At 35.2% G+C, this 11476-nt stretch overlaps 1 protein-coding gene across 5 annotated transcripts; it reads right to left on the bottom strand.

Annotated features, from left to right (window-relative positions):
• Positions 1–2925: 2925 nt before the first annotated feature.
• On the bottom strand, positions 2926–11106 carry foxp3b (forkhead box P3b). Of its 5 annotated transcripts, none has more exons than XM_016459861.1 (13): positions 11091–11106; positions 10167–10206; positions 7343–7500; positions 6872–6980; positions 5837–5948; positions 5665–5769; positions 5476–5563; positions 5189–5263; positions 4821–4959; positions 4130–4206; positions 3804–3905; positions 3300–3421; positions 2926–3161 (listed from the first exon to the last, which is right to left on the bottom strand). In XM_016459861.1, the coding sequence occupies exons 3-13, from the start codon at positions 7496–7498 to the stop codon at positions 3071–3073; spliced, it is 1176 nt and encodes a 391-aa protein (XP_016315347.1). In that variant the 5' UTR covers positions 7499–7500; positions 10167–10206; positions 11091–11106; the 3' UTR covers positions 2926–3070. The 5 variants fall into 5 exon arrangements, with proteins under 5 accessions (XP_016315347.1, XP_016315346.1, XP_016315348.1 ...); XM_016459860.1 differs by lacking the exon at positions 11091–11106 and adding an exon at positions 10393–10435; XM_016459862.1 differs by lacking the exon at positions 11091–11106 and adding an exon at positions 10393–10411 and having other exon boundaries at positions 10147–10206.
• Positions 11107–11476: the final 370 nt, after the last annotated feature.

Here is an 11476-nt window from a genome sequence, read left to right as displayed (position 1 = left end):
TTTCACAGATCAGAATAGTGATGTAGATGACCCAGGGAAGGGTCAGCTGACCCAAACTGAACTGTAAAAGTTTTCACAGATCAAAATAGTGATGTAGATCACCCAGGGAAGGGTCAGCTGACCTGTAGTGAACTGTGAAAGTTTTCACAAATCAGAATAGTGATGTTAGTGACCCAGGGAAGGGTCAGCTGACCCATACTTACCTCTGAAATTTACCACAGATCAGAATAGTTAAGTTAAGGGCTCAGGGAAGGGTTAAATGACAAAAACTATACTGTGAAACCTTTAGCAAAACAGAAAATAGAAGCCAAGGACTCATAAAAGGTAAGGTAAAACAACCAACCCTTTATATTGTGAAATATTACACAAATCACAATAGTCTATTAGAGCCTTGTATGATTTATCTAATGGCTTGGAAAACCATTATTCACTGGAACAGCAACGTATGACATTATGACAGAAGAAAAAAAGAGCAGTGCAAAGAGAAACAAAGACACGCGATAAACTGCGTTTGGGAAAGTTTTCACAAATCGAGTTTGACCTAAAAAAAATTTTTTGTATTCGAGCAGTCTGCGTGTTTATTGATAATAGACGTTAAACATAAAGAACGCCTATTTTTTCACATTCCTTATAGCGGACTTACCAAAGGGTTTACGGACAAGGGCTTAACTGTGAAAAATTTCACAAATCAAGCTGGTGAAATTGACACCGGTTTCAATCCTCTAAGTGTCCAATTTCTGGAGCTATAGGCATTATAACATTGAGATTCGCAACGAAAAAAAACCTGATTTCGGCCCGAAGGACAGCGTCACCTGAATTCACAAATCATGGAGAACGACACTCGGTTTTATTTTCATGTGACAGCGTACTGTGTATTTATAGCCAAAATAAATCTGAATATCAAACCGCAAACTATCTTTACTGCGGTCCTATTTTGAGTGTATAGAAACGAGCTATGATTATGCTCAACTATCTCGCCTGGAAAAACGCTAAAAAAGGACACTGTCCATTAAAGCTGAAGGTTTTCTCTGGCTGTAAAACTCAGAAGAAAGTCCCCAGAGGACATACCATCTTCCTTTTCCACTTCATATCTACAGCAGGTTCAGGTAATGAAAACACAGCAGTCGTATAACACACCAGACGCAGGGGCTGAGACACCTGTTTGGCGCTGGAAGTCAACAGGGGAGGAAGAGCAGGTAATAAGCACCTGACACAGAGAGAGGCAGCTGTCAGAAACAGCGAGGTTGTCCAGAAGCCATTATAATTAGGTGTGTTCCGAAAAAACCCCCGCTCCAAGTGTAATTAGGGTCCAGCTAACTCTATCCTGCGGCTGTTAACTGCCTGTTTTTCATCATAATACATCTGCAGGACTCAAGGCCATGGGAACAAGGAAAAAAATAGTGTTTGAAATATTTTGTCAGATCAGTGTTGAACCAATAAAATTATCAGCGGGCATGAGGAGTCCCGTTGAGACAGCTGGAGATTGTGAGCATTTAAACGAGTGGAATATTCTTGTCTTTAGTTTCGGAAAACACCACAATAGTGAATTTTAGAATGTAAAATTATTTATATATTTGACAAGTCATTCATAAAATCACGAAGTTATTTTAAGTTTGTTACTTGATTCTTCATTATTTAAGACGTTTGCTACGTTGTGGCTAATTTTACACAATGATTACAAAATTTGTCTAAAAAGGTTTTTATTTAATGAAAAATTAGCCCTATTAAACAAACTATTATTTTAAAGCTTTTTTTCCCTTCTGGGGCCTGAAATGGAGGAATTTTGGTCAATACTGCTAATTAAACAATATTTTGATAAATGTGTTTTTGTGCTGGCACCTTGGCTGGTTTAGGACTGTCATGGATAAATAAAGATGACAATAAAACCGCCAGTAGATGGCAGCAAGTCCCTGTTTTAATAAATTCGTTTTTGAATCATTCAAAAATGACGGAAACTTTCTTCAGTTTGTGCGCAGCTTGTTACAGTAGTGAGTTCTGATTGGCCTTATAAGTAGATAATTTTAACATTTAATTTGCATGATAAGTTTTACATAATACACAACATTAATTCAAAGGGGATGGTGAGGGTGCAGTTTGTGCGCAGCTTGTTACAGTAGTGAGTTCTGATTGGCCTTATAAGTAGATAATTTTAACATTTAATTTGCATGATAAGTTTTACATAATACACAACATTATTAATCTAAAGGGGATGGTGGTTTCACAGAGGGGATGCTTTTTGTCATTTTTTTCCACCGGGGGATGCCATCCCCCCTCAATTCGAGCCCTGCCTATATGCTAGTCCACCAGTCAAGACGGGCAGCAAATTCTAGCCTCATTGTTCATTGGATATAGTTGAATTGTCACTCATCTGCAATTAAACCAATTAATGTTGCAGTTTCAAAGCGGGTCCCGCCTTCTGAATAACAACGCATCCATCAGGTGCTGCGCACCGTGCGATGCAAACGGCTTGGAGTTTGTTCTGTCAATGTGAAATTCTGAATAATTTTGAATATTCTAATATATTACTGCTGTTGTATTTCATTTTTAAAAATCAGTTTAACCACATATAGTAGCCTACAACACATAAAATGTTAAACGGAAAAAAATGTTCATTCATTTACATATATAGACTAAATATTTATGTACTTTTTTAGACATACATTACATACATACAATTACATAAAACAAGACAGTAACGTCGTATTTTAAGGAAGACTTTACTTTTTTCAGATAGAGAGAGATGGTCCTCACTGCAGAACACAAGATCCAGGGGGCGTGGTTGGATCCAGATCCAACTCCTCCCACCTTACATATACCTAAACCTACCCGTCTCCACCCCCTGATCCCTAAACCCACCCATCTCCACCCCTAAACCTACCAATCTCCTCCCCCTAGATGTTGATCCAACCACGCCCCCTGGATCTTGTGTTCTGCAGTGAGGGGCTACTGGATAGAGATGCAAAAATGTATATGAACTACTATCCTATCCTAAAGGATCATACCTAAAACTCTACAATCTATAGTTGAACCTCATTTTTCTGCATACTACACTAAACATTTGGTAAATGTTTTACTGAGAATTTGTGGCTTTTATTGATACATCTGAGGCTCCATGGGATGGGCAATGGGAGAAGGGTGTCAGCCATTTGAAAGTGTAGTCCCTGTAAACCAACATATGAGATGTTACATGACTTTTAAAAACAATGAGCATATTTTGTGAATTGAATTCATATTTTTATAATCTTGAACATCTCATTGTGTGTGTAATTTATCTAAGGATGAGGGAAGAACATGAGGACCTGTGGATTTTCTGCCCTTTTCTCTTCTGAAACTCTTCTTCGTCCACTGTCCACACCGCCCCTGTCCTCCCGTCCACCCGCACAAAGCATTTGTGGAGACTAAGATTGTGTCGCACAGCATTCTGAGAAAAGGTTGAAACAGTTGTAACCAGAGAATATAATTTCTATTCATATGAAACAGGCCTATGGCGTTCAGTGAGATTATTCAGCATGATTTTATGCCAACAGCGGCACCATGTGGACATTAATATAATGTCCCAAAGTGTTTTGCGCTCATGTCAGGCCAATCTCAGGACCTCAGAAATAAACCTGCTCAAGACTGGAGCTTTTTTGTTTTAATTAAGCTAATCTATATGGCATTAAATCAGACACACAAGCAAATCTCTCAGTCTCAAACAATATGATTAAAAATATTATTGATAATTGAGTTTTGAACTGAACTGAAATGGGGCTGTCTCAGATCTGGAAACGATGGTTAGTTGGCAGTGGCAGCATGTATAGTACCTTCCATGTAGGAGAATTATGACGGAAATAGAAGAACATTCTTGTGAACCAGTTGTAAATTTCGTTTAGCGTCCGCTGTTTGTCTGGAGCTTCCAGGATTGACTGTAGAAATCAATGATAAATTATATATATATTTATATATGATATATTTTTTATTTTAAAAATATTAGGATTCATTTTAAATTCAGAGTGAGTGAAATTTATATAAAAATATTATAATAAATAAATTATATATATTTATATATATATATATATATATGTGTGTGTGTGTGTGTGTGTCATTTGAATAAATATACAATAAAGGCAAACATAATTTATTTACTTACCCATCTGATTAAGAAAGCATATGTATATGGAGGTCGCAAGTTAGCATATTTGTAGTATTCAACACTGCTAACAAAATCTGTAATTGCCAGAAAGCCAAATTACTAAGCAAAACATTGTACAATAATTCTTGGAAATTGACCGCAAACACTCATATGTGCACTGTGCTTTAAGTATGTCGCTATATGTTTTGCTGCAAGTGCAAAACATACAGCCAGGTAACGCCTATGAGTCAGTCATTTTCGATAATATTCTTGCACAATGCATCTAGCAAATGCAAAATCGAGGTTTTATAATAGACGGCTTATGAGCAAAACTCCAGCTGAGAGCGTCTGAACTACATTTGGTCCAGATCTTAGGCTTCCTTTGTGGTCTCCATGCCAAGTGTGGCAACAGGAAGCAAGCAATCTCACAACTTCAACTGTAGTAATAGTGGTAGACCACCAACTTTCAACTGTCTGGCCAACAACATAAACACATAAAGAGAAAGGAAGTAAGCATAAGGTAAGTGTGACCTTCACACTGTAAACAGCGGTATAGATGGTGACCTTTATTCATATTTTTCAATGCCTTCAGCATCTGCATTTCAGTTCCACTTGATTTGATCTTTCTAGTTTAATGACACTTCTCAGCTAGGTTGTGTGTGTTTAGAGGCACGGCAAGATGTGTATTTTGTATTTTAGCAGGTTTTACCTGGCAGCAGGTGTGGTGGGGGTATGTGCCAGGGTTCCTGTCGTACCGGCGCTACACTAGCTCTCTCTGTCCTGCCATCTGGCTCCCCCAACGGGGGAAACTTTAGTGCCAGAGGCCTCCACCAGCCTGTAGCAGCTCCCTGAATGGAAACACACAAGTCAGTCCTACATATGAGAGCGATATTGAGCACAGATATGGTTTCCCGTAGACATCTTGAGATGTGAAGGCTTGATCTGCACTTTCTATAAATTTACTGATGTTTTATGAAATCACAAAAAGGAAATGTCGTGTTCACTGTGAGAATCGTTATTTCTAAACGCTCTCACGAAACTTCTGGCAGTGTCAAAGTGTATCCTGAAGAGTCTTACGGTACGTGTCGAGATGCATTCATACAGCTGAAGGTGAAGCTGCATGGCGTGAAGTTTCTGCTTCTCCTGACTGAGCTGAAATCATCACATATAGCATGTTAGAGTCAGTGGGTTCTCAAACCACTTTTACCAAGACGTTTGATTCTTTTGGGTTCACACTGAATGACTCAAAACCAATGAAACCATGATTCACTTTCTTGTGCCACATTCATGATAACTGATGATGATCAATGATGCAAAGCGTGACTTGTGTGTGCTGTCTGTAAGAGACTGTATCGCTGCTGTACCTGATTCTCCATGTGGCGTACCAGGTCTTGCTGAACTCGCCACTGTGCAATCGTTTTCTCATCTGTGCTGTGGTCTCGGTTTAGATGTCTAGATGGGTTGGGAATCAAAAGGTGTTTTCTAAAGTTTGAAAATGATTGATTCCAACAAGGAAGGCTTGCTGATGTTACTTTAGATAGTGAAAAACGTACCTTAGAAAATGAGTATAGCCTTCAAAGACTCTGTCACAGCCTGGCCAGCGACATTGTCCATTTACAAAAAGAGAGCTGGGTCTCTGGATTTCTGACTCGACGGAGCTGAGGAGGACACATGAGGGACATCAAGATTCGTATTGATGAACTATTTTTTTTCAGTGATAATTACCTGTGAGAATGAAAGCTGGGAGATTGTTTCCTGTGCTGGCTTGATCCAGCAACAGCTTCACTGTGACCTGTGTCTTTTCTTCTGTTCATGGTTTTTTGATGGCTCTCATTTGCTAAAGAATACGACAAAACAGTGCACACTTTCCAGTTATTATATTACATTGTTTTTAAATGAGTAAAATATACTATATAAATACATGTATATAATATATAAATAAATATATTTTTAAAAGTATCTCAATTAAATTAAATTGTATGTGTGTATGTATGTTTATTTTTTTATTATATAACAATCTCATGAATAATTGTAACCACAGTTAATACATTATAACACTTATCAATTGATTGATACACTACGCCTTTTAAATTCAGTTATAATTATTTACGACAAGTTATAATGTATTACAATGCACATAATGAATAATTATAATGCATTATACCCTTTAATAACCCTTTATAATGCATTATAAATAAAGGCTTTAAGTAAAGTGTTACCAAAATATCATATAAATATTATGAATATTACACTGCAGTTAGCCAATTAAAATATTAATATTGCTTGTAGTGGTCAAACATTTACATACAGTACCCCCTGCAGAATCTGCAAAATATTACAAATGAATAATAATTAATAACCATTGTTGTTGTTTGCAGATTTATTTGTGTGGTTAGCATTATTCACTTAGTAATAAATAAAAAATAACCTGGAATTTTAATGATGAATGAATGAATTATTAACATTTAGCAGATTGTGTAAGTAAACATATAACCACAACAGTATTATATACAATATATCTACATTGTTAAACAGCACATCCTTCAAACAGAGTTTGTTTTGTTTTATTTTTTTGAAACCTTTTGAATTGAAACACTTATATTGAATAAGTTATATGCAATAGCAGTTTTTGTGTTTTAAAATGCCTTTGCTCATCATAACGTGTACATATACGGAATATAATGACATCTCTGAGGATTTCACCACTTTGACTATGGCAAGGAAAAATGTGGAGTTTGAATAATTAATTGGAACACAAACCCTGAAGCAGGAGAGCTGTAGAGCGAAGTACAGACGGCCTGATCGGGCCAGCCGGAGAATTCTGAAACACCAGCTGAAGAAACTGCATCCGTTCCTCATCAGCAGCTCTCTGCACACAAACACACAGAGAATCAGGCCAACACAATAAAGGCCATTCATCACATTTGTACTAGAGCTTTTAAACATCAGCAGGAATTTATTAATGTATCTGGCATTGAGGATGAGAAATTTTTTTTTCAAACATTAAGAACAAATAAAAATTATATGTATATATTTGTAATATATCAGAAATATAATGCAGTTCACATAGCAAGAAAATTAAGAATTTTATTAGACAAAAGACTTCTATACATAAAATAATTTGGAATCTTCAGAAAATGCAGTCAGTGTATTTTATGCAAACAACCTACAAAGGGATGTCATTTTTTAAGGCATCGTTACAGAAAGTACCACAGAATGAAGCTCACTCACAGAACGTACTCCAGAAGAAAGATGTTCCACGTGCTGGGGTGAAAAGGATTCGTTTAACAGAGGGGGAGATGCGTCACGCTCTTCTTTTAGTGCTGGCTGTCGTTCATTTTCTCTCCCATTCACTCTTTTGTCACTCTCTCTCTCAGACTGAGGCATTCCTGAAGTCAAGAGTTTGAAAAAGACTGCAGATTGATGTACAGAGTTACATATTTACACATTACATTTTAATTTGACATAATGCATACTGTGGGAGAGACAATGAAACATTTAACTGAATGTTAGCTTCTTAACTTTATCTTTAAGATTAACTTAACATTGTATTTTCCTGTGTAAGGAAATATGATCGCTTAATGTTGCTTAAAAAATCTAATCTCAACACTTTTGATGTTTTTAATTTTTAACTTTCCATGCTATTTTTAATTTTGATAGCATTTGTAAGTTTTGAGGTTAAAGGGATAGTTTGCCCAAAAATGAAAATTTGATGTTTATCTGCTTACCCCCAGGGCATCCAAGATGTAGGTGACTTTGTTTCTTCAGTAGAACACAAAAGAAGATTTTTAACTTTAACCGTTGCAGTCTATCAGTCGTATAGTGCATGGCAATGGTGAAGAAACAAAGTCACCTACATCTTGGATGCCCTGGGGGTAAGCAGATAAACATCAATTTTCATTTTTGGGTGAACTATCCCTTTAACTGATCTTTTTTTTTCTAGAAAATACTGATAAACAACATTGCATTGTATTGTATTGTGTTGAAAAACACATTTTCTTTTTTTTTTTTATGAGGGATCTATAGTCACATTAATGCTTTTTGATTTGTGGAGTACAATATTGTACACCTTTGTTTATGTTCAGCTATTTCACTTTAATGGCAAAGAAAGGAACCTATATCCTACACATAGGAGCCTGATAAAAACGCTCATTTTAGAAGAAAATTTCAAACGGCATTTAGAGGCTTTTGCATCTGAACTCTTCATATATATATATATATATATATATATATATATACACACACACACATGCACACAGTATAAAAAATGCAAATGTAAAAAATATATATTTTAAGTAGAATATTTAATTAAGTATTTTACATTAATGACATGTTAAATATTATTAAGAAATGATATCAAATGTAATTTATACATTCTGTAAAAGTTGACCCCTTCTTATCCCCAGTAGTAGGGTAAGATGTCCCTTTTTAATAATTTACTAAATTAAAAATAAACTAAATTAGCAAATGTTTCTATTTATTTCCTAATTCCTATAATACAACATTGGCATCATCCTGCACATGCTAAACTTATATCTAAATATGTTACAGTTTAAGGTAAATACAGATTGCTCTTCCTACCTCTTACCCTATAGTTTGAAATGTATTTTTTCATTAGAAAAATAGTTCTGTTTTATATATCAGTCCACAGACTCCTTCACTACCTTCATGAATGTGTTCACCTGACATAAATTAGTTACATTTGTTGGAAATGTGTGCAGAAATGGCAACACTTATATATACTATGCATACTACAGAGAAGGCAAAAGAAATACTGGCATCTCACAGAAAACCAAGAGGGAACAGAAGGATGGAGCTGGTATAATTACATGAAATTTGGCATGCATGTAAGGAATGCACATCAAGTCCCCAGAAAAGGGCAACACTAGTGTTGCTTGAATGCAAACCCAAAACATGCGTGACATCTATCTGTCATACGAGACACAAACCTCTCCTACCTCTCAGGAAACCACAGACACACACTTTGCATTTTGCAAAAACATGCACGAAAGAAGCAAGCCAGGAACAGGATAAGGGATATAAGACAGCGATAGAATGCGGTCGGTGATGTTATTGAGCCTGAGTTGAGATCAGAGCATCTATAACAATAAAAGGATGTTTTCATGCACTCCTCTGCACTTTAAACAAACATCAAATGCAAGCAAACGTGAAAAGTTCTGTGAAAATTCTCTAAAAGCATTTTTAATTTGGATTTCATCTATTAAGAACAAAAACAAGAACAATTCCAATGCTCTCATTAATATTCCATTCGCTTTTCTAGACAATGTGTGGAGTGTCTGTCACTCTGTATGTAGTTTTGCTTTCAGGTTCACACCATTCAGCGATGGAATATTACTCACGCTTGATTATTTTCCCTCTTTTCACATACATGCAGTTTTTACCTGTCTCACAAGACAGAATCTAAGTGAAACTACATATAGGCATCAATATTTGTCAGCTACTTTCCATTCCATCGCTACCACATGAAAGTTGAAAAACTGAACTTTGTTAGTCTTTGTAAAATCAGGATGTTATCCGTAAAGATTTGAGAAAAAAAACAAACAAAATGACTCACAGTGACCATAAATTTATCTCTTTTATCCTCCCACTCTTATATTTCCGATGTTTGAGTATAGGCGTACATGCAATAAAGATAAACAGTAAATAATTTCAGTAATAACACTTGTGTCATTGTATCATAATGTATAATCATTTGCTTTACAACAAAGTTCAAATATTATTTAGCAATGCAAAGCAAGTGTTCAAACAAAAAAATTCCTATACTTTATACTGTTCATTAGCACCAAATTAACATTTTCACAAGCAAATAAGTCCCAGCATACATCTTATGTGCATGTCGGTGATGTGAATTCATATTTGAGTATCCATACAGATTTTTGATCATTTGGAAATATCATAATCCACAGCTCATCTAAGGCCTGCATGAAATACTTTGTCATCAAAGTTGTCATTAAATGACAGGCAGTATTAAATCAAGCACATTTCAGAAACAAGTACTGTAAGTAAATATATACCAAGATGCAGCGTTCTGTACCTTGCGCCTTTGTAGTCAGTCGTTGTCTTCCTGTGCTGTTCTGTATAAAAACAAGAGTGAAAGGATCTTTATAGGATAAAAATGACAATATGAAAAAAATCTAAAATCTCACAATCTAAAATCTCACATCAAAGGAATGAATGCAATGTTAGAATCTTCAATTTATATCAAAGGTCAAAGATCACATGCAGCAATATTATTCTTCCATGAATAGCAAAGGACATACTTAAGACTAAAGACCATCCAACACGTCAGTCTGCAGAGGTTGAGCGCAAGTTTTCTTGTGGAAGATGAAAGGCATAACCACTGCAGTTCACTGGCAATTTAAAAAATGCTTTATGCTATGTTAAATGTTATGTTAGGTTATGTCTTTCTGTCCCCTTATATGTTTCACTGGGATAAGTAAGCACAATATTAACTGGGTAAAAAAATTGATGTTCTTTTTACATTTTAATGTTATTGTGAGATTTAGAGACAAATTATTATTTACAGATTATTCATAGCTTTTTTTACATATGAAAAGAAATAATAAAAATAATTGTATAGAATGTTGTGCTACTTTATAGCCTATGACATAATTACTGTCTTATTATAATGGAAATAAAACACCTGTTCAAAGCACAATTACAAGAAAAACCTCACAAATTAATTATAATATAGGATCTGATGATTTCACTCATTTTGAAAAGTGTGTTTTTTAAAGATTTTCTGAAATATATATATAAGGTTATATAATATATCATGTAAAGTTATGTAATATATATATATAAATTCTAAATGATCTATGGTCATTATTTCCAGCTGAGACAAATACAAAAAAGGGTTTTCCAAAAATATGAGCAATAATTGTATCATGCAAAACATCAGTTAAGTTGAAGGACAATTAATAGTTTCCGCAGCGCTGTAGTGCATTTTAAGACTCACCTGAAGTTGCCACCTTCCCACATAGAATGTGTCATTGCCAGTAGTCAGTATCCAGCACTTATTTATACCCAGAAAATACTCTGTCATCACAAAGGAAATAGAAAGAAATGTTCCACAAACAACACAGTGAGGGTATTCATAAACAACACGCTCCAACGACCAGGTGCTTATACGGCATCAAACAGTGAATCTGTCAAAAGCATAATTTTTAAAGGAAAAAAAAAAAAAAGAGTCCCAAAAATTATTTTGCCACTGACGTTTAAGAGACGGTTATGTTTCCATTTAAGTTTCCAACATCTTTTGTGCATTGTTTTAAATATACAGTCAAATGATTTACATGATTTACGTGTTTGAAGGAGGAATTTGCATAAAATGTTTCTGTGTCA

The sequence above is a fragment of the Sinocyclocheilus anshuiensis genome, unplaced genomic scaffold (assembly GCF_001515605.1).
Source record: "Sinocyclocheilus anshuiensis isolate Anshui unplaced genomic scaffold, SAMN03320099.WGS_v1.1 scaffold1024, whole genome shotgun sequence".
Taxonomy (NCBI): domain Eukaryota; kingdom Metazoa; phylum Chordata; class Actinopteri; order Cypriniformes; family Cyprinidae; genus Sinocyclocheilus; species Sinocyclocheilus anshuiensis.
The sequence above is the reverse complement of the archived record's forward strand: the minus strand, read 5'-3'. Positions and strand labels throughout refer to the sequence as shown.

Excerpts from the sequence above, each read along its gene's own strand:
- foxp3b (XM_016459861.1), bottom strand. The coding sequence starts at position 7,498 with ATGCCTCAGTCTGAGAGAGAGAGTGACAAAAGAGTGAATGGGAGAGAA. Across the intron at positions 5,949-6,871 it reads TACAGCTCTCCTGCTTCAGG|CAAATGAGAGCCATCAAAAA; the intron begins GTTTGTGTTCCA and ends CGTATTCTTTAG. Across the intron at positions 4,207-4,820 it reads CCCACCACACCTGCTGCCAG|ATTTTGTTAGCAGTGTTGAA; the intron begins GTAAAACCTGCT and ends TGGCAATTACAG.